This window comes from Falco naumanni, chromosome 6, assembly GCF_017639655.2.
Source record: "Falco naumanni isolate bFalNau1 chromosome 6, bFalNau1.pat, whole genome shotgun sequence".
NCBI lineage: Eukaryota > Metazoa > Chordata > Aves > Falconiformes > Falconidae > Falco > Falco naumanni.
In genome coordinates this window covers 47772824-47796016 of record NC_054059.1, presented here as the reverse complement: position 1 = coordinate 47796016, position 23193 = coordinate 47772824, and the positions used below count along the sequence as shown (strand labels likewise).

The window sequence follows — 23193 nt, the reverse complement described above, 5'->3', positions numbered from 1 at the left end:
AAGTCTAGTATTTGGTCAAAGACCTTTTGATTTCAGAGGACTCTGTACAGAAGGAGAGCTCCATTCAGTTTGAGCTAGGTGATTGTTTTGGGGATTATGAAGACTCAGGGAGTGCCCGTGGGAGGAATGTGTGGGGCAGAAGGATGAGTGTGGCTATTTACCTTCCATCTAATAGTTATAGTTTTAAAATCATGGAAACGCTGTTGTGGTTTTGCTGTTGTTACAGTTCTGCTATTCTGGAGTACTACTGATCAGCTGAAAATCAGCTGAAAGCTACTGATCTATTCAAATGTAAATGAGAACCAAACCTAACCACTTTTTTCCAAGTAATTACTGAGAGTAGTAGCAGTCTTGTCAGTGTAAGACAAATATAAATGGAAAGGCATAATTTTGGCATGGCATGATAAAAATTGTTTTCATATTTTTAGTCTAGATTGATATGCACCCATCTTTCTTTCTTACATGTTCTTTCGTGGCAAAATCTTACCCAAAACTTTGACGGTTTTTTTTCTTCCACCAAATGCTAACAGAGCCACCAGATATACATATCATTGGGAATCTGCCCTTCAGTGTTTCAACTCCTCTAATCATCAAATGGCTTGAAAATGTTTCTAAAAAGGATGGACCTTTTATTTATGGCAGGACACAGATGACGTTGACTTTTCAGAAGGAAGTTGCAGAGGTAAGACATTACGTGTTTTCCCAAAATTCTACAGAATCTGAATTGAACGAAAATTTGTTTATATGCAACCTTTTGTTTAAAAGTACAAACCTTATCTTAGGTTTAAAAAGAGAGGAGTTAGTTCGATTTTTAGTTTGTGTGGCTGTGAATTACAAATTTTAATACTGAGTTAATCATCTGCTCTGATCCTTTTATAACACATAAATATATATGTATTTTTTATATTTCTTAGGGAGGGATATATTTTCTTGAGGTACTTCATCTTTTCTGGTCTGATTTCTTCAACATGAATAGATTCCACAGCACTCTTCCATTTTTATATACCCTTCTTTTCTCACAGTCATTCATGCACCATTTCATCAGTCTATTTTTCCTTACCTTCTCAAGAAAAACTCAGTTATTGCCTTTTCCCCCTTAATTACAAATCTTTTTAAAAAGAGACACCTTCCTTTAAATAAGGAAAAATGGAAGGTTGGCATTGGTTCCAGTTGTGATGGAACACTCAAAACACAGGGAGTGTTTGTTAGAACCGTGGAAACTGACTTTTTTTGAATAAGATTTGATATTAAAATTGTTAATTGATTGTGTCAGTCTTGTGTGTGTAAAAGGGCATCGTTTGAGTTCTGTCACAGCAAGTCCAAGAGCAAACTGAGATTTTACTTTGTCTCAATAGTTTGATTCTCAAAGGCCAAACTCATCTACTACGTTAATTCTAGATCACTTGATACTAGGTTGACTTGTCCATCCCAGCAACGATGTTAGGAAATGGTACTTCACTGAGAGGGTTGTCAGTCACTGGAACAGGCTCCCTAGGGAAGTGGTCACGGCACCAAGCCTGTCAGAGTTCAAGGAGTATCCGGACAACACTCTTAGTCATGTAGGTAGTCTTGTGAGAAGCAGGGAGTTGGACTCAGTGATCCTCATGGGTCCCTTCCAACTTGAGATACTCTATGACTTATTCCACAATGCTTTGGGATTTACCTTTTTTTTTCCGTTGCCATTGCAAGATGTGTATCATACCACAGAGGCTGGAAAGCTCTTGGCTTTGTGTTTATGAAAGTGATATGTCTTCTTACCAGCACCTCCCTTGCTTTTAGGAAAAAAAAAAAAAAAAGGAATTTCACATCATTCTGAAAACTGAATTTCCATCTAATTACTCCAGTGTTTATAAATACCTTGTTTTCTGTGTGCAGTGTAAATGTGTGTATTGTTTTAATTTTAATCTTTCAAAGTAAAAATTCTAATAAGATTTTTTTTTTGTGATTTTTTAATATGTAAATTAGTAGTAATTTTATATGTAAGTGGCATGCCAGCTGTCATTTTTGGGGGTCATAGAAAACCATATTGTGCTGTCATTACTAGCCCTGCGATCAAGATTCAAGACAAGTACTGAAGTATTTCCAGTAGGTGGCTCTAGAGAAGAACATCAGGGACAAACATCTGGTACGAAATCAGCTAGATTTCTTCAGTTCTGAGCTTATGTGGTTTCAGGCATTAAAATATCCAGATCTGTTTTCCAGAAGGGACTTCATGTCATTGAGATTAGACCTTGTTTCAAAATATGGTTGGTGATGTAAGATGCAAAGTGGTGATCGGTAAGAGGCAAAGTTTTGTGACAGCAGTGAAAAAATTGGCCTAGCACTGAATGAGAGCATAAGTGCACTCAGTACTTTATATAGCTGTAACCAGCTGCTTATGCCATTGGCGACATGCAGATTATAGTGCTTCTGCACCCAGTGTAGCTCAATGAGATGCAAAATACCATGCACTCCTAAGTTCCTTGTACTTACAATGCTGAGAAGTTAGAAACACCAGGAAATTGAATATGTTGGTCAGGTCATGCAGTAAATCAGTATTAATTGTTGTTGAGTTTGTATTCTGGGATCTCTTGAGTCGTGTTCTTACTGCTATTTAAACACAGATCTTACACTGAAGACAGAATTGTTCATAGTTTCTGGTTTGTGTTTCCATAATTAATTTGACATAATGAAAAACTTGTTTGAGAAAGACTATTTTGTTTAGGATTAGAAGAAACAATGATAGTAAAAATCTGTGTCTTTTCTTTTGTTTTTTTCTGGCCTTCTGGAGTTGCTTAAGTTAAACACCGTAAACAGGATGTAGAGGAAACAGAGAACAGTGTAATGCTGATAATAAAGAAGTTGCTTCTTGAAAGGAAAATGTGTTAATATGCAAAAGTTTGATGTCCTCAATGGATGTTTCTAAGCTAAGAACCTAAATAGCAAAGAAAGTCTCAGTGTATATGCTGTAAGCTCAGCAGAAGAGTAAGATGCTGTTGGAATGAAGCCATATGCTTTATAATGAATTAGGATAACTTGATGTTAACAGTAAGAAAATAAAGCAACGTGCTGTGTTATTTTTGGTAAAGTTCAGTTTTGCTAGTATAACAGGTAGAAAATAACCTTTGCCTTTCTTGGTGGTAGTTTCCTGGTTTTCTGTTTCCTTGTAGCACAGATGTGTTGGCATGAGTTATGTCAGTATAGACCTATCACTACAGACCACTCAGTTCTGATATGTTTTGATTAAATTGATTAAAACTGTTGATGAGAACCGGCAGTTTTGTTACATACTGAATTCTGAGGTCTGTTAAGGAGGATAAGGCCAGATACTCATAGCAGTAAAAATGGCACTTTTAAGTGTTGATCAGATAAATTTGTCTTTCTGTAGTTTAAATTTGTAAAATTGTCTTACTTTGTACATTTTTTTTTTTTACCTTGCCCCAAATTCTTCAGTGCTTCACGTTAAATCTGCCACCTGGGCCAGGTACTTCCTGGCCCAATTCCATGAAAATGAGTCATATTTGAGTTTAAATAGCAGATCTTTGTCGGCCTCTTAATTTTGAGTAAAACTGCGCAGAGGAGCAGTTCGCCAGAACCACTCTGCCAACATGATCTGCAGGCTGGGACGTGGGTTGCTGAACTGTTACATATCTAGAAGACAGGCATATTAGAAGAGCAGAATACTTAACCTTTTTGTATCAAACACTGCTATTTAGGACACTTGGCAAAAGCCGATAATAAAGTGGGAAATAATTGGGATTTTTGAGCAGCAAACAGAAGAAAAATTACCATTATGTTTTCATAACTGATATAGGTGAAATATAAATACTCATGATGTAAAAAAAAGTTGTTTTGCAGAAAGTGGCTTGTATACTAAAATGTGTACAGCTCATCCTGGAGGTCATCTCTAAGCATGTGGAGGAAAAGGAGATTGAAGGTTATCAGGAGTAGCCAACATGGTTTCACCAAGGGGAAATCATGCCTGACCAACCTAACAGCCTTCTATGATGGAATGACTGGCTGGGTAGATGAGGGGAGGGCAGTGGGTGTTGTCTACCTTGACCTCAGCAAGGCTCCTGACAGTCTCCCATAACATCTTCACACACAAGCTCAGGCAGTGGGGGTTGGATGAGTGGACAGTGAGGTGGGTTGAGAACTGGCTGAACGGCAGAGCTCAGGGGGCTGTGACCAGCGGCGCGGTCAGGCTGGAGGCCTGTGGCCAGCGGTGTGGCCCAGGGGTCAGTGCTGGGTCCAGTCCTGTCCAGCTTACCCACCAGTGCCCAGAATGAGGGACAGAGTGTACCCTCAGCAAGTTTGCTGGTGAGACAAGAACTGGGAGGAGTGGCTGATACACCAGAGGCTGCGCTGCCATCCAGCGAGACCTGGGCAGGCTGGAGAGTTGGGTGGAGAGGGACCTAATGAACTTCAACAGCAGCAAGTGTAAAGTCTGGCACCTGGGGAGGAACAGCCCCCTGCACCAGCACAGGCTGGGGCTGACCTGCTGGAAGGCAGCTCTGTGGAGAAGGACCTGGGAGTCCTGGTGGACACAGCAAGCTGACCATGAGCCAGCAGCATGCCCTGGTGGCCAAGAAGGCCGCTGGTATCCTGGGGTGCATTAGGAGGAGCATGGCCAGCAGGTCGAGGGAGGTTGTCCTTCCCCTCTACTCACCTTCCCCTGGTGAGGCCCCATCTGGAGCACTGTGTCCAGGTCTGGGCTCCCCAGTGGAAGAGAGACAGGGAACTACTGAAGGAGGTCCAGCAGAGGGCTGTGAAGATGATGAGGGGACTGGAGCAGCTCCCTTATGAAGAAAGTCTGGGAGAGCTGGGCCTGTTTAGCCTGCAGAAGACTGAGCAGGGACCTTATCAATGCCTACAAATTCCTTCAGGTTGAGTGTCAAGAGGATGGGGCCAGGCTCTGTTCAGTGGTGCCCAGTGACAGGACAAGGTGCAACAGGCACAAACTGCAACACAGGAATTTCCATCTGAATGTGAAGAAAAACTTCCTTACTTTGAGGGTGACAGAGCACAGGAACAGGCTGCCCAGAGAGGCTGTGGGGTCTCCTTCTGTGGAGACACTCAAAACTTGCCTGCTGTAGGTGAACCTGCTTTAGCAGGTTGGCATACGTGATCTCCAGAGGTGCCTTCCAACCCTGACCATTCTGTGATTCGGTGTTTAATATTCCTTTATATGGTAAGCTTTGCCAGCCTAATTCTTCATGTAGGTTAATTCCTGTGACAGGTTTTGCAGATTCATTGATAATGGGATTTTAACGCACTTTGTGAAAAGCACAATTATATGGTATAGCTTACTGAGGAACAAGGCAAATAGTTTTGTTCCTGAGCTTGTCATTGAGAGTGGTTGATAGTGAGCAACATTAGAAGAGATGTCAAGTACCACTTTGATTGTATTCCACGTTAGGCTTCAGAATCTTTGTTTTGCTTCATGCCTTGCTAAAATTTTGATAGAGGCTGCAAAATTGTTACCTTGTTAGCTGAACTCCAGCATGATCTGCTTAGTGCACTTTCAGATGCTATCCATATTTTAAAAGTGCAAACAAAGACAATTTTGAGAATTGAGGGGAAAAAACCCTACAAAAATAGATCGGGTTAGTTACATAAATAAGGGAATAAACTTGATATCATGGCCTGTTGCAATAAGACAAGGGGGAATGTTTTTAAATAAAAGAGGTTTAGACTAGATAGAAGGAAGAACTTTTTTACAATGAAGTTGGTGAAAGACTGGAACAGGCTACCCAGAGATGTTTACAGTCCCTGGAAAGGTTCAAGGACAGGTTGGATGGGGCTCTGAGCAACCTGATCTAGTTCAGGATGTCCCTGCTCAATGCAGGGGGTTGGACTAGATGACTTTTAAAGGTCCCTTCTAACACAAACCATTCTGTGATTCTGTTCTATGAGTATATCCTCACCATTTTTGTGTTCCTTGAGCAGTGCCATATACAGGTGTGTTCCTGCTGATGTAATTGAAGTGGTTTAATATGCTACCGCCCAGAGGTAGATGTTAAGTTTTCCTTTCTGTAGCTGAGAAGCAGGAACTGACTGCTTGAGACTTGTTTGATGGTATTTGTGGGAGGACTGGCTTGTTTGAATTGACATGGGAGGGACCACAAACATTGTCACTAGGTCTGTTTCATTTCCACTGCAGAGGTTGAGTGCATATCTGATTGCATTGTTAGACTTCACAGCCTGTTTTATTTTCAGAGAATATAATGATGGGAGATAATTTTTAATTTTTTAATACGTTTCCTCTGAAACAATAATGAAGGTAGTTTTAAATGCTGATGTAGGCAGAAAGAATCACTGAGCTTTCTGAAAAGTTGTCGTAAAGTATTTTATTTGCTCTATGCTGATACTTAAACTGCCTTTCAGGAGAGAAGTTTAAAAAAAAATAGAACTTCAGCAGTAGGCTTTTCATCTGAAGCTACACAATGTACAGGTGTTACCAGATATGTAAATTGGTTTTCACCTTTTATTTTTTATTAATGTAGGGATAAATAAGAACAGGAATGTTCAAAATTCTATTTCTGCATAGTTAGTGACTTTTACTATTTGAAACTTGTTTTCGTGGGTGATTTTTATGTTTAAATCTTGTTTAGGTTAGCAAAACACACAGAATGTTTCTTTCAGGTAATGGAAGTGTAGAAAACCTCTGTCCAGGCTACTTTTTTGATGATCTTTTTAAGAAATTTCTTAGCGAAACCAGAGACCTACTAAATGGAACTTTAAGTATTCAATGCTGTTAGGTATTTTAAATCTATGTAAAGTAGATCCAGCTTCCTTAAATATATTGTAAGAGTAGACCAGTTAATAATGAAGAAGCTTTGCTTTCTGTCTGCTTTTGAGTATATGGAGCTTTGGTTCGTCTTGAAGGAGAAAAAGTAATATTTGATGTAGAAAACACTGGAAGGAAAGAATGTGAGAATACTTGTCAGCTGGAGTTATGTTTGTTTTGAATCCTGCAGATTCAAAATATTTAACTATTCAGAATAGTTTTAGTTTTCTCTTGTGCCCATACAAAATTCTTTTGTCATTCATTAAGTTCTGTAGAAGTTCATGGAATTCCTTTTGGTGTGCACTTGATTGCAGGACTGAGGTTGTAAATTAGCATGGTATCTTAGTTAAATGCTGCTGCACTGGAGGTTCTGGATGAACTGGGATAAACTTAGATATGAGTTCTTAACAATTATTTTTTTAAAATTTGTCTTTGCCTTCGATTATATTGAAAATCAAGCTTTAATGTAACTGACCACTTATCAATTATCAGTTTCACCAATTTGCATGTTTCGATTCTTCAACAGAGGCTGACAGCTAATCCAGGAAGTAAGCAGCGTAGCAGACTGTCCATCATGTCTCAGCATCTCTGCACCGTTGAGAACTGTTTCGTAATTCCAGGTCAAGCCTTTGTTCCAAAGCCAGAGGTGAGTTTTGATGTATTTCTTTGGGTTTTTTGTCAGTCAAGCAATATATCTCATTTTGAGTAAGGAGTACAGTTGGGTGCTCTAGTTCAACGTGTCCACATTACAAAGTGGAGTGGTGTGATATTCCTGTAAAAAAAGCGTACATCAAGAAGGTGCTTTTCTTTTTGGTTCCTCAGAACCTGGCCTATCTGCAGAATCAGTGTGCTACTTTAGGTGTTTCTGGAGAGGGAGATTAGGATATAACAACAGAATAGTCTGCTAGTATTGTAGTGTCGTTGGAAAGGCTGCTGTTTTAGAGTTTGCATTTATAAACAGTTTGGGAATTGTGCCTAGAAAATTTGATGGGTCTTTTGAAAGACCCTGATAAAGAAAAGCTTTTCATTTGTCATCTTTGTCAAAGATCTCTAATTTTACCATTTCTATAATCTTTATGTTTCACTCTATTAATCTTTAGCATATTTAAGTCCCTCCTGTTCACAATAGCACCTTGTCACCTATGTCCCACTTAGAAGAGTAACAATCTTTTCTTCCACTTCTCTGCTCTTGAGTGAGTAGAGGAGGAGAGTCTCTTTCCTGTCCTCTTACCTACTGCCACTGGTTCTATTAATAGCCATTATGATTACAGGAACCAAGAATTAATAAATTGAATTGCATTTTGGACAAGAATGTATTTTTTTTTCTTATTTTTCTTCATAGAAGTGTGTGTCTGACAATTAAATGGGGTCTGTTTCCCCCAAATGCACATGGAATGTACTGTTCCGTTTCAGAAATGAACTTGCAGCTTACGAAAATTCCTCATAAACTGGTTGGTTGATCTCATCAATGTATCTTGTTTCCCCCTTATCACAGTCTATCTCTTGGTCTTTTTCATCTTAAGGCTTACCTCTTGAGAACCTTTAGAAGGTTGTTCTCTCTTTTATCACAGTGAATTTTAAGGCCTCTATCTGGGCATATTCTGATGATGATTTAAAATTTTGTTAGTATTTTTTGAGCAAGTAGCTGTTAAGGTATGTTAAATTATTAGTTGTGACAGCAGTCTGTTGTGAAGAAAAATGATCATGCTTAAGACATCTTATTTTTTGCTTTGCGTTTTTGGGTTAGGGTGGGTTTTTTTTCTCCTGTCTTCTGCTGAAGGAAAAATAATGTCAGGATGTCATCTCACTGTTAATTATGTGAAATAGGGTTGAGTAAAGGCAGAATTCCAGTTCTGTGATGGTGGTTTCTCAGTGGTGGATACAATTTGAGGGCATAGTAGAGCTAGTATAGTCAAGTGTCTTGTGCTGACTGTGCCTCAGAATTGGGAAGCTATGACTGATATTCCCATTTTCCTGTACTGAAAAGGCCACAGTTGACTGAGAGAGGTAACACATACAATTGTGACTGATGTCTTGGTATTAGGAAATCCTACAGTCAGTTGGTAGTCTGTTGAATAAAAAAGGCAGTACCACTAAAGGCGAGTGTATTTTTATTTAATACATTGAGTTAAAAGAAGTATTGCTTATATTGCAAAAGCAGAAAGTACAAATTTTTCAGACAGATGTGACACCTGTTTTCACTATATTTTGTTTCCTTCAAACGCCTATTGTAGATTGATATTGTCTTGTCCCTGTTCTTTTAGCCGTGGACTGATGTGGTTTTAAATGTTACCATTTCTGACAGAATCTTTGTTTTCTTGGAAGGCTGTTGCAGCGTATTGTGAATGAACTGGCTCAGTGGTTGATTTTTGTTTTACAGATGTAACAAAGAAGTTCAGGTACTTCTGTATAAAGTTTCAGGAAGAAAAATTAGCTGCTTTTGTAACCGATGAATACTTCATTTTGCTTGTAGTATGCAATTATTACCTCTTTCTTATGTCTGCCTGTGAAAATGCCTTTGTTTCTTGTTTTACAAATGTTAGTTTTAATTCTCATACATAGCAATGATCACAGGTTAGTGTCATGTCAAACCTCTGACTAAAGGTGGAGATGCATGTTCTTGGGAATGAGGAGTTAACCTCATTTTTTCAATGAACGAATATTATTTCAACAATGCTATGAACGTTGAGACGTAAAAGACTCTTGGTTGGTGGAATGGAATGGTGCTGCACAGCATTGTGTCTTAAGCAAAGAGAATCTGGCTTCTTGGTCATAGCTAAGTCTCTGCAATACTGAGTAACTGCTGATACTAGTATTAGGAATAGTACAAGACAAGCTCCTTGATGAATACATAGAAAACTCAAAATGTCTATGTAACAGTACTAATGCAAGCAAGACATAATTCTATTCTATGTATATTGGAATAGAGACTCTTTACATATTAGATGCATAAAACATTCCATTTCTTAAATGCTGTAACAGAAGATTCTACTTTTTCCAATGAAGTATACATATAATGTTAAGGCACCTTCATACTGTTTTAGTGAATTTTGGTCTGATGAAATGAAAGTTGAATATAAGTAGCAGTTGGTTTTGTTGAAAGACTTGTCCAGCACATACCTAAATTTAAAGGTCTGTATCATACCTCTTTTCATTCTCTTATCTATGCTAGCAAATTAACATCGGTTTGATTCTTGTTTAGGGAAGCATTGAGATAGAACATACTCTGCCAATGACCAATACAAAAGAAAATCTGTGTGTTGACAGAAAAGGTTAAAGGGACCAAGGGTATTAATTAAAATAAAGGAGTTAAGAAAATAAATAAGCTTACTGTGCCACCACTGTATGTTACATTTTACAGTAATAGAATACATGGGAGTGGGCCTGAAAGAGGCCCTAAAATGCTGATTCAGAGGCCTTACAAAGTTATTTTAGAAGGCCAGAAACTTAGATGGCCCTCAATTGTAGCTGTAGTATTTGAGCTGTTAAAAGCTACTTTGAGCAAGTGTAAGCCAGAATGCTTCCAGATTTTTCTTAAGCATAGATCATGTAGTTTGTATCCTGTATGTTACAGTTTGCAGGTGTTTTCATAGTCATTGTTACGTTTCTGTTGCTGTGTTGCTTCTCAAACTTAACATTAATTGTGTAGTGATAGATTGGGAGCAATTCGTTAGTGCTGAGTAGACATTTCTTTAATAAATGAAACCCACAGCAGCTGGCAGTTTGGGGTGGGAGAACCATTTTTGGCAAGATCTGAATGGTACTGCTGATTGTTCAGCCTGATACGCAGAACATACAATGCAGCTAAGGTTTGGGCTGTGGGGTTTTGTTGTGGTTTTTTGTTTTGGCTTGGGTTTTGTGTGTCTTTGTATATATTACCTTTTTTAAAGAAATCTGGTTACCGATGCAATTTAGAACTGAAAACGAAAGGCAGATGTGTCTGCTATTTAAAAGCCATTGTATTGGTCTTCTTGGACAAAGAGTGGTTGTTTTTTTTTTTTTTCCCTTGCATCATAATTAAAATAAAGATAAAATTGTAAAATATGCTGTAAAATACTATATGTTATTGATAGCCTGCTATACTAAATAGAAGGCAGTTAGGTTTTAAGCATCTTTGCTGTAACAAGCCATCAGTATAGTAATTGTCCTATCAGTTACAGTTTTTATATATATATATTGTAGATAATATTTTTTTTATTATTCAATATTACTTGGAAAGTCAAAAGGAATGGTTTGAAAAATCAGCAAAAATATATTCTTTTAGCAGGCTTAAGCTTTGTTTTCTACTTCATTCTTTTCGAGTATGCCACTACAAATGAAATACCTTGCTTAAACATAAACTGCAACCCAGGTGAAAGAAAAGTGCGATGTTACACATTCTTTGAAATAATCAAACTACATCTAGCACAAAAACAAAAAGCCTCAATAGATAGAAATATCTGCATTTACACATAGTCCTTCAGGTTGTAACCTGCGTTGCTCTCCTGCTCTGTGGTTGGGAAATGGTGCTGCTTTGGAGGGTAAATCCATGCTCCTTGCTGCTTTTTAAAACAGGAAGTGCAGAAGATCACACCTGCGATCAGCAGAAACCCTGCTGAAATGAATCCTGTATAAACTGCTCCTCCTGGTTCATGTTTACTGCTCTCTGGAATGGTTTGGTCCAGAAAATTTGAAATAATTTCTCTCAGGTACCAGGATGTTGGTACTAATCCAAAGATTCCTGCAAGAATGAAGCAGACTCCTCCAGCAAAACAAGCGTGACTTTTGCTGTCAGTGTCCCCTCCCAACTTCGTGCATTTCATTCCAACTGTAGTGATGCAGATCCCAAAGGCTGATAGGATGCAAGACAGTACCATGGTGGTCCGAGCAGCCTGGATGTAGACAGGGAGAGAGAGAACGGAGTATTTCAGGCTACAGCTAAACATCCCGGTGCTGTACCACGTGCAGTCCATCCAAAGTCCTTGCATCTGTGTTATTGCTGTTATGATATTTGAACCAACATCTGCATTTACTTTCCAGTTTGGTAGCAATGTGGCTGTGATATCTCCAAAAACAGCAAACAAAGCCAGAACAAAAGCAAAGAACTGCAGACTTGCTGATGCCATGATGATTATCTGCTGTCACGTTTTGTCTGCCCTTTCTCTCTTGTAAATGAATGTAACTGGTTGGTAGCTTTGTAGCCAAGGCTGTAGCCCTCTGTGTAATAGGGAGAAGGGGGGGGGGGGGGGGGGGGAAGTGGGAGGGGGAAAGAAAAAGAAATCAGCAAACAAAAAAGCTTCATTTAAAGTCAGAGCTATCTGAGTGAATATCTGAACATGACCCTGCAGCAGATGAGAGCAGCTGTACGTAAGGTACTCAAACATAAATGATAGCAAGTGGACAGCATTTCAGAATTGCTTGTAAGAAGGAGCTGCGGTCCTTTCATAGGTGATTGCAAGCCATCAAGCAAAAGTTTTGCTGGAGTTGGTTTTGGTAATAGTATACAGATTTCAGGCTTACTAGACAAGTATGCATTGTAAACGGAACATGAGAAACTTGTAGATTAGAAGTCATTGTGGCAAAACACGATAGTAGAAAATATATTGTACTCCTCAAGTAAAGGTCTTTAAGTGTGTTGATGGCTGTAGTCAGCTCCTGTTGACTATTTTATAACAACGAATATTGACAGTAATATCTTTTGTTTAAAGTATGGTTAAAGGTGACCCTTTATTTTAGTTATTTAAATATAATCTGTTCTTTTGTTTAATAACTTACAAAATTTCATGGCTTTGAAGGAGAATGAGATTATTTTTTTTGCAGTATTTTCACAATTAAGTCATGTGACTAAATATTTTATTTTCAGTGATTCTCAGTCCTTGACTTAGAGCAGCAGTATTAAGCAAGTCATAAGTCAATATGATCTGCTTTTGTCTATGAAGTAAGATACTGGTTTTAACACTGATACAAAACGACTCAGTTGTGTAAGTGCATTTTGTTTTTAATCAGCCACTTACCTGTCTGAAGTACTTTGCAAATTTGCCATGAAGTGGCAGTTCTAAATATTCATTAAAAAACTCCCTGCTATTCTTGCATAAATAGTCAAATTTAATTTGACAGATGAGAACATTTTAGACAATGTAACTGTGCACCTGGGAAGACTGAACTGTTGTTGTTACATCAGCTGGACTGTTGGGATAGCAGATGAAGAACAATGGTTTGAAACCTCTGTGACTAGCATTAGAAGTGGTGTCCTGCCTTTTGACCGGGGCTGTCTAATTGGCAAGTTTTTGTCTTTTATCAGAGTGATAAAGGGTGGTCCTCTGGATTATGCTTTCTAAGACATTCTGTCTCAATATGAACAATAATATTAAAATTGGTCTTTAGCATTAGAACTTTTTTGAAAAGCCATATAACGGTATAAGGTTGAAATACATAGAACGTGAAATATCTATAGCATTTTATTCTTATTTCAATTCATTATACATAGGACAACAAGGTTTTGATCAATATGTATTCTATCAGTCTTTAGTGGCATTACATACAATCCTCTGATTTTATATAATGTGCTTAGTTCAGATAATTGTTCAAGGGATGCAGTAATTCTGTCTAGCATATATAGATATATAAAAAATGGTTATAGTTAAGGTGAGAATATTAATAGCTACTCATTTTTAAAATCTTACTTCAAAGACCTGCCTATTTCCAAATCCCTTCAGTTTGTTCAGACTGTGAAGAGCTGCTTTGGCAAATACATATCATTTGCTGTATCAGGCCCATGGAAAGATGGCTTAACTTCCTTTTACAGAAGGAGCTGACATGTCTGGATAGCTCAAAACTCATTCAAAAGCATATTCTGGAACAGCTGATTAGCATCTTGAGTTAGCCCTTTTCATTGCTTCCTTTTTAAAATTTCAGCATATGCAAACATACACACAAACCACTGCAAATAGCAGTCATTCATTACATTTAATGGGAAGAACCAAATGAAAGGCATGATACATTCGAGTATAAGCACCGCAAGTGTAACAAAAAATACAGTTATGTTTCATTCCTGTTTGTGTAGCACTTACTGCTGGATGTGAGGTCTGAGATGTTTTCTTCACTGTAGATGTCCTGGAAAAATGCAGTTTGTCTTGAATGGAGCTATCCCTTCTCATATAAAACTGCATTTGCATGTAGTAACAAAATTTCTTGGAATGTTGGTTTTTTCCTCTTCTCTACAGCAAGTGCATTGCTGCTGTTTGTTCGCTGTCTTAGTTTCATCTACCCGAGAATAAAGGAGTACTTTGTTTAATGAGTTTTGTTTGACAAACACTCAGTAAGGGAAAGCAAAGAGATTATGTAGAAAAACACATGGAGGCCTTTAGTCCTGAATACATAATGATATCCAGGTTCTATGATGAAAACTGTGAACAGTGATTAAAAGGAATAAAATCTTGAGAATCCAGGAACTGTAAACTTAAGGGGAGGGGGGCAGAGTAGGAATCATTTAAGTTGAACTGAGAGGCAGAGCCAGAAGGTTTCGTTGTTTGTTGGTTGTCGGGGGCGGGGGTTCATCACAGATAATCTTACCAAGAGTTTAAATTTCCTAGGGAAGAGCTGTGTAATTCATTTTATTTTGTAATCGGAAGAGCAGGCCATTTTTATTAAACTGCAGGTTTTGCTTATCTCTTCTGGGTAGCCTTAGCCTTCTGTAGGTCATCCTATAACTACCTTTGTGTGAGTCTGTGTGAAAGACTGAAGGAATAAAGTTACCAATAATGCTTATATGGTAACTGGAGCACATTGGAGAAGTGGCCTTGACAAGCTGGTGTGTGAAATCAAGAAAACAGGAGAAAAGTCTTGTTGATTGTAGCGATGTACCCATAGGTTCTGTACCTGACACTTGGTTTCCTGTGATCCTGCTTGTGACCCTAATGTGAAGGGAGTTATTACAAAGCTGTTCTTATACAGGAATTAGATTATTGCTATTAGTGCAGTGGCACAGTTATTTACTGCTGGAAGTGAACCAAAATGAAACCCTCGCATTGGAACAAGTTTGTTATGAGATACACATATCTGGTGTTAGACCTAACATTTGTCTGTAGCGGACAGATAAAATGCTGGTACTGAACACTTCGTTGATGACAGTGCTGGATTAAAGCTATCTTAGCAGGTTCTTCAGCAGTCTGTTTTAATGCAGTTGTAGGATGTTATACTTAGCTTTCAGTTCCCTATGAGTAGATTGCCACTTGGAAAAGGGTATGTGAATTTGCTTTTAATACAGCCCTGTTGCAAGATACATGTATTGCCCATCATGAGACCTTTATTGTCAACAGTTAGTAAAAATTGTCTCATTTAAGGTTACTCTGATTTTGAGTATTGATTTCATCAGCGAGGCAACTTCTCTGAATTGTACTGTCATACATTCCTGCTATAAACCGTCATTGTACAGATACACTAAAACAGCAAGGGATTAGTAATTGCTGTACTATTGACAGCTCAGGATATATCAGTGGAATAACTTTAATATTCGTTATTTTGTAAGAATTGAGTATTGTTTTCTAAGTATTGCTAAGATACTTGACGGGGTAAAAAAAAGTGTTACTAATAAAATTATCAGCAAATTAACGTGTATATTTTAAGTGTGCTTGTGTACTGTATTGGCTTTCATAATTCTACTCTCTATTTTATGCATATTAAAAAGGTTAGGGAAAAATAGCATGTATAATTTTAAGGGAGTGGCCAATTACAAGTGCAGAGCTTTCCCCTGTATCTGTTGCTATAGTAACCAGGCAGCTTTTCTGGGGTCCAAAGAAAACAGCATCTATAATGGAACTAACGCTGAGAAGTGCTGTGTTTTGTTTCAGAGGCAGAAATTACGGCCCACTGGCCTTGAGATTGTAAATTGAGCTGTTTTTCTCTTGAAGTATACACTGCATATAGATTGTGTTCTTGCTTTCTTTTCCTTCAGAAATTTTTGTTAAAGATGCAGCTCCAACTCCCAGAGAGCCCTCATATCTCACTTACGAGCAGTTCCGCAAAATTGAGGTGACTAGGAGATCCCAAATGGTCTCTGATTGTTTTCTTATCCCTAATTTTGTGGGGGAAATACCTTGTTTTATTTCCTGACAAAAATGTGGTTAAACATATACATGTGTAAATAAGCCTTAGTATTTCTGTATAAGGAGCTGGTTGGTCATGTGAAGTATGTATTTGCCCTGATCAAAAATACAAGCTTTTCTGAGACTGAGTGTGAACACAGGTTTTTGCTGCATTCTTGTGATCTTCCTGACAACAGGTAGCAGCAACCTGTGGCAAAGGTAGGAGTTACCAACACTTGAGAAATTCAGAAACTGCTTTGGAAAATACATTTATGTGCATTTCGCTGCAGATTCCATATGTCAAGTATTCTTTGTCACCTCATTTTTAAATAAGTTGTATCATAATGTTTTAGTAGCTTAAGTATTTTTTCTGTCTTATTCTTAACTCTAGCTTTGAGAAAAGGTGGAAACAGAGGAAAAATGATCTCTTAACGTACAGTTGAGATCAGCAGTGCTAATACTGGAAGCTTCTGTGGTTGGGTTTTTTTATCAGCACCATTACTGGGTATTTTCTTTCCTTTCTCTAGGCAGTATTTTTGTTCAGCTTCATAAGTTGAAAAACTTACATTGTTTGAATTTCATCGTTTCTGTTGAAAGCAAATACAGTACCTCTGCTGTTGAGGCAGTTGTACTGGATAAATGTGCTTGAGAGCTGAGCTGTTCCCACTGAAGGTACAATATGGATGGATGGCACCTTTGTGCCCTAAGAATATGACCACATCAGAGGTTATGATTTAATTGATTAAAAAAAAAAAAAAACAACCAAAAAATACCAAAAAAACCAAACTTAGAGCAGTTTTGGTTAAAGCAGTAGAAAAAACTCTCTTTTTTTCAAGTTCTTTCTTGCTAGGGATTTTCTCACACAATTGGTGCACTGTGCTTAGAACAGAAGCTGTTCTTTGCCCTGAGTGTATCTTTTATTTCAATCAGAACTAGCACATCTTCAGTTTAATGTCACGTAGAATCTGTTCAATGAATGTCAATATTGATTTTCAAACCTTTTTAAAAGATAGATGACTGCCCATCATATTAGCAGACTTCTTAAATAAAAGACTGAATGTTTTAAAAAGTCTGGTGCTTAAAATTTTGTAGTTGTTCAGTACCAGTACTTGTACAAATTGTACAAATTTTCAGTGTGCTTCTCCAGAAAAATTTTTCATTGTTACTGTTAATATCTAGTTTGGAAGGTGAACTGTTTTATTTGATGTTGTGCAGAACTGGATTTTTAGCCCGGCCTCTATTTTTCTAATACAGAAGTCTGAATTCTTTGCATTTCTGTGTAATATAGTATCTCTATAATTGCATGACATATTTTATGCTTTTATATGTATATATGTATATATGTGTACATTGAAGGGAGGATGTTATTTCATTTTGTTTTCAGACACAGGGAAAGTGACCATTCTGTGAGCCAAGCTGATTTTAGAACTATAAAAGAATAAAACAAGCTTGAAAAAAATCTTTGTAGAATCATTTGAATATAATTTGAATGAACTGTGATACACAGTGTAAATAGAGGTGTGTGGTCACTTAAACTGACTATGAACTTATTTCTACCTACCATTCCTTTAAATAGACTGGAATTCTAAAATCTTAATATGCTGAAAAGTAATTCCTTGGCTTACATTTTAGAAAAGCCCTAGAGCAACAGAAAACATATAGGGAATGGGTTTGATTTCTAATTATAATACCAATTTTCTCCAGCTGCCCTTCAGCTTGTATATTGAATATTGCCTAATTTGTGTATCATGTCAGAATTGTCTTGTGGAAGGATTTGAAGAAAGAAGTGCTAATTACTTTACAGATTACATGGAAGTTGTTCTAGATGAAGGAGGTGCCATAGGGAAAAAAGTACTAAGTAGTAATGGCATGTGAACTAATTGGAAATATGTAGATAACTAAGACTAAAATTCTGTAGGGCCTTGAAATTTAAGGCGCAAATCTTTATATTCAAATAGTATGACATTAGTCACTGCACAGCTATGTTACCTGTCACGATAGTGTCTTGCTATGTTCTGTCTGTTTCCTGATGTCTAGCCAGTTAACTTAGAAATAATGTGTCTCAGAGGAATGTATCTACTCAAATCTATCTATCCTTTTTGTATAGGTGGATGTGGCTGTGGTGCATTTCACTCCATTGGTGCAACCAAAGATAGAGCAGCCGTTCGAGCTCGTAGAAAAAGTGGTTCGAAGCGTTTTTCAGTTTAGAAGAAAATACTGCTTCCGCGGAATCGAGTAAGGATCTTTTAACGAAAAATTCTCAGATAATGTTTTTGTAAATGTGTCAGCTACTATGTCAGTTGAGAAACACTTGCAGCATTTGATTTTATTCCTCCCATTTTAAATTTGTCATCATAGTTCATCAGACCTTTCCATTTCAGGATGGTTTCTGGAGACAGAAGTATGAGATGAATCTCCTTCTGCTGTAATTATGTAATAATTACTGTGCGGTTTTTGTTAGTGCACTTGAAGTTGTTAAAATTACTAGGATAAATGAGTGTTCTTTCCAATAGTTGTCTGTCTCAGAAGCCAAAAAAGAAACCAACCACAAAAACTACAGCATTTGTTGGTTGAGTTAAAAAATTGAAAGTATCAAAATTCAGAATGAAGATGGCAGTGTGAGGAGGGAGAACGTCATCTGTAGGAAATGTTACTTATTTGGGGATAATGTCAAAAGGTCAAATTCTTGTTTTTGTGCTTGCCCTTTTATGGAGTTCTTACTGACTCTTTAAAAATGCCTGTCTTACTGAGGGAATTTACCAGCTTCTCTTAACTGATGCAAGAAACCTGCAGTCTGTTCACCACAGATCCTGTTAAAACTCTACATAGCCACATGTCTGACCTGGTATGGGAAAACCCCAGTGTTCAGCACTTCAGAATGTGCGACAGAGCTGCTGTTAGGACTAGAGGCGTGCTGCCGCAGCTTGGGCTAGCTGAATTGTGCTGGGCAGTTTTGGCCCTGATGCAGTCCAGAATTAGGGTAGACACTTCATTACTGAACTACAAGCCTTCCTTATATGTTGCTATTTTAAAGGTGAACATAGAATTTTGCCTCTAGTTTTGGGCTTTTTGTGCTTGAGACAGTGAAGTCTGTGGATGTCTGGGATGCAGACACTGGATCTAAAATGAGTACCAGTTTGCCCGGGTTAGGGTTTGAAGTATGTTTTGGAGGCCGTTAGATAATGAGGTATCTGAACTCTGGATCAATTTGTATTTGATTTACAAGGTGGTGGGGTTGTGTGGGTTTTTTTGTGAAAGAATTTTCAGTTGACAATGTAAGCAGGAGGCGTATGCAGTCAGCATATCTATGTTATGTAGAATATTTTTGCTAAAGTGTAAAAATTCCCCCACAACTATTGTGTAATCTCAAATCGCTAAAGCTGCTCTACATTCTTTTGAGGCAAGGAGGGGGAACCTGAACTTTTGGGCATCACATATCCCCTAGCAGCTTATCGTACTTTAGCCCTAGTGTGCAGCTAAGAAACACAATCCTCTTATTCTTTAGCTGACCTGAAAAAAAATAGCAAATTTTGATGTATAATAAGGCTATTAAGTTCATTATAAGCTACCTGTCTATCTGCCTCTCACATATACTGTATAAAACCAAGGTAATAGAATCAGTTTACATTTGTGTGTAAATTCTGGGATGAGAGACAGAGATGGCATATAAGAGTAAGCTGTTGAGTCCATGAAGAAAAATGTTGTAGTTTGAGTTGCCATTCATGATCATTTGTAAGATGGTCCATAGTCTGTATATAAATTTTTGGCTCCAAGTACGTCCTTTACCTACCAAATCAAAGGAGAGTATAACATGAGGAGGGATATCAAAATAAGGATTGATCCATTATAACCTTGCTGACCTAGATGCTGAATTAATGGGGACATTTTTGACTAAGGCCTGCAGTCATGGAGTCATTGCTGACCACATCCTTTAAACAGGATTGTTCCCTCAAGTGCCAGCCTTGTCCTGTTATTTTAAACCCTTTCTTAACTTTGTATTCTGTCTGCCTACCAGGAGCCAACTGTCTCTTCCTTACACAAAGCCTTTTGATTAGCTTGTCCAGCCAACCTGTGAAAAACAGCTGGGGGTGTTACTGTATTAGTTCTACAGCATTTTTAGGTCTTCTATATGTGTGACGGAGTGGGATTATTTGAAAACTGAGACATGCACATCAAGCATGTGCAAATTTTCTGCCTTCCTGGCTCACTGTAGACTGAGAACTACTGATAATAAGAGCTAGCTCGTCCTTTCAGTAGTTTGCACTTTGTTCTATGTATTTTTGTGAGACTTTAACACTTGAAATAATACTGTTCATTAGAATTTGAGGAACTTGTGAGAGAGAGGTACTGAAGTATCTGGCCACAGAGTAAATGAACTGATAAGATTATCTATGAACGGTGACAGGGCTGAAAAAAGAATCGAGGACTCCTGGCACATTCTCTAAGTTCTAAATATTAAAAAGTGAACGATAATGAAATACTCCTTTCCTCCTTGTTGGCTTTTTTTCAGGCATTACAATTACAGTATTAATGACAAGTGATAACAGTATCTTTCCCATTGGAATGAAACAGCCTGTAAGAAAAATTCATATGATTTGGATCTGATCTGTTTTGCACAGTTTAATCTTTTGTTGCTCTCTTAAATATAAGGCTAATTGTAAGAAGGCCCTGTGACTATCCATGCCCCAAACTCTTTTCAACGTGTGCGAATATGAACATACATGAATGTGTTTAATGTGCAATATATTTATATGCATTCCTATGTTGTCATAGTTTGCAGAAAAAGGGCCCTTACATGTCTCTGTTTGCTTAGGTAATTGAGCTATATTGAGTGTCACAGCTAAAGTAGTGACATACTTAATAGCAAACCTGTATTAAGTAAATTCCCAAGAGGGTCCTGTTACCGTGAAGGGAAACTGGTTTGAATTTGTCTTCTCCCCATACCTTTTAGGACCTTGTTCCCTGAAAGTGGACGTTTGAAAAGAACAGAACAGCTGATGATGACAGCAAATGTTGATCCAACTCTGCGTCCTTTTCAGCTGTCCATGTCACACTTTAGAAATCTGTGCAATACATACAGGAAAATGTGCAATGAAGACCCAAGCCTTTTTGTGTACAACTACAGAGAAGATCTGAAGCAAAAGAAGACGACAAACTCACTTAAAAGTACCAGTCAGCCTGAACAAACGGAAGAGGAAGAGCAGCTGTAACAGCAGCAGACTGATTTTTCAATTAAACTCCTCGATCTACAGGTGTTGATTCAGTAAAAGGAGGCATATATATCCTTACACTTCTGCAGGTATTGAAAAATTACTTTTGAGAAAGTGGTTGGGAGAGAGGGCTTTCCTATTTTATTTATTCATTTCATTCAGCTGCAGACAAAAGTGAAAAAACAATCCAGTTACATGGTACCTGCAGGTTCTTTTTAGTTAAGGAGAATGGCTGGAACACATACCAAGAACAAGGTATGTTGTGAGATATGTGATTTAAGTTGGGATACTTCTAAAATAATTTAGATTTGTATGAATTGAAAGTGCATTATTGAATGATAAGAAAAAATATTTTTCATATTTCAGCACATGAGATGGTGTTTGGGTTTTTGCATTCTTTTTATCCTGGAACATCCTCCTGTGCAGAGTAACTTAAAAAACACAAGCCAAAACTCTTGCATAAATGTACTTGAGTGACTGGCTTAAAGGAGGATAAAGTGCACAGATTGTCTCACGGTCTGCTAATACTCTTCTCGTTTATGCAGAGGCAAAGAATTTGGGATTTAAAGTTCCAACTAGAAAAAAGCAGCGTGATAAAAACTAGAAAACAGGGCTAAATATAATACTTGTTTGTCTTTTTACTGTACAGGCGGTAGAGAAAATAAAAAATACAGTCAAATAAAAGATTACAGGCCAAGCTTTGTTTTTGTATTTACACATATGTATAAAGTATAAACAGCATCTTGAAACTTACAAAAATGAAATTTCTGCACTATTGTGCACTAAAACGCATTAAAATAACTTAATTCTGCTTTAAATAAAGCAAAAATGAAAACCAAAGAAAGAAAATGCCCAAGATATTGAAAAAATCCATTTTGCAATGCTACTTTCCATTGTAAACCCTTCTGCCACTGACTAGCACCTTTTCCATGTTACTTAAAATACTAATGAGGTCGTCCTTCCCTTCCCCTCCCCAGGAACACTACATCACCTTAATAACTCCTTGAAAGGGATGAACTAATATACAGACCATGGCCAACTTAATCTATTTTTGATCCACAATAAATTAAAATAACTTAAGAATCCTTTACAGCTGTTTTTGTGGAGAAAATGTATTAGTGCACAAAATCAGATAGTTTTCCTGCAGCTTCCATGAATTTACTACTTTTAAAGCAAAACAAGTTTGTTGAATTTCATGTGGATTGCAAATGAGTATTTTAAATATAGTGCTTAGAAAGCTAGGATTTCCTATGCCTCTCCACAGCTTCATAAAAGCAGTCCTCATTAACTACAGATGTTAAACTCTGGACGCTAAATTCCCTCTCTAAAATAGAGTTCAGATCCAGGTTTGCAGGATCAGAGTGACTGTCAAGGGACTGGTGGCGTTCTTGCATTGCCGTTAAAGTTCCTCTGTTACGCTTTGTGCTGTTCAGTTTTCTCTTCACTGGGCAGAAATGTCCACGCACCAGCTTTGGATGCTGTCCTGTCTCGAAGCCATCTCCCTCCTCATTTTCAGCAGCCTGATCTCGTTCAGAGTCAGTACTTGGTTCCTCTGAAATCTTCAGCCGTTGGAACTGTATTTCAATGTCTTTTGTAGGGCTGCCCTTCTTTAGGCTCTGATAGTCATCATCATCATCATCATCACTGAGAATATCAGATTCTTTGACAAGAACATTAGAAAAGTCAGATGCACAGCTCTGTACGTGTTTATCAGGAGAAGAGTTCTTGGGCTCCTGTATGCTCTCAGTGGTGTGGCAGCTGCTGCTCTGAGTACTGCTGCTCAGGCTGCACTCGTCAGAGTCCTGGAAGGTGCCTTTCCCTGCATCACCATTCCACTCACTGCTGGATGAATTCTTCAGTACCTTCAAGGACCTCGTGGAAGCTGTGCAGAGGAAAAAGGCAGGGTTGTTTTCTCAGCAAAACATTAGCTGGTTACACTGTCTGTCGCAATAGCCCCCTTGTAATTGCCGTGTACATTGTTTCATTTGATAACCATCCCAGGTCAGATCTGTCAGCATTCTGATACCAACAGTGCAATCCCATCTCAAGAGTTTTCATTCCACCTACCCCAGGGCTATATGCTTGCCTTCACGTGTAATATATACAGAATCCTCCAAAAATTGTAGTAATGATTTACGTGCTTCTGCAGGAA

The 23193-nt window shown here is 37.9% G+C and overlaps 3 protein-coding genes across 14 annotated transcripts in view; 1 reads left to right on the top strand and 2 right to left on the bottom strand.

Moving 5' to 3' along the window:
* TFB1M (transcription factor B1, mitochondrial) overlaps positions 1-21725 on the top strand; it is a 29677-nt gene extending 7952 nt beyond the window's left edge. For all 6 annotated transcript variants that reach the window (XM_040597462.1, XM_040597465.1, XM_040597464.1 and 3 more), the window contains 4 exons: positions 531-682; positions 7296-7415; positions 17939-18066; positions 20783-21725. In XM_040597462.1, coding sequence (XP_040453396.1) covers positions 531-682; positions 7296-7415; positions 17939-18066; positions 20783-21041 — 659 coding nt within the window. In that variant the 3' untranslated portion in view covers positions 21042-21725. The remainder of the gene's footprint in view (positions 1-530; positions 683-7295; positions 7416-17938; positions 18067-20782) is intronic.
* CLDN20 (claudin 20) lies at positions 7442-11959 on the bottom strand. Its single transcript, XM_040597469.1, has one exon. The coding sequence runs from the start codon at positions 11872-11874 to the stop codon at positions 11215-11217; it is 660 nt and encodes a 219-aa protein (XP_040453403.1). The 5' UTR covers positions 11875-11959; the 3' UTR covers positions 7442-11214.
* Positions 21726-21727: 2 nt separating the features above from the next.
* The window catches only part of TIAM2 (TIAM Rac1 associated GEF 2), a 90838-nt gene continuing 89372 nt past the window's right edge, over positions 21728-23193 (bottom strand). For all 7 annotated transcript variants that reach the window (XM_040597446.1, XM_040597445.1, XM_040597449.1 and 4 more), the window contains one exon: positions 21728-22923. In XM_040597446.1, the coding sequence (XP_040453380.1) occupies positions 22280-22923 (644 nt within the window). In that variant the 3' untranslated portion in view covers positions 21728-22279. The remainder of the gene's footprint in view (positions 22924-23193) is intronic.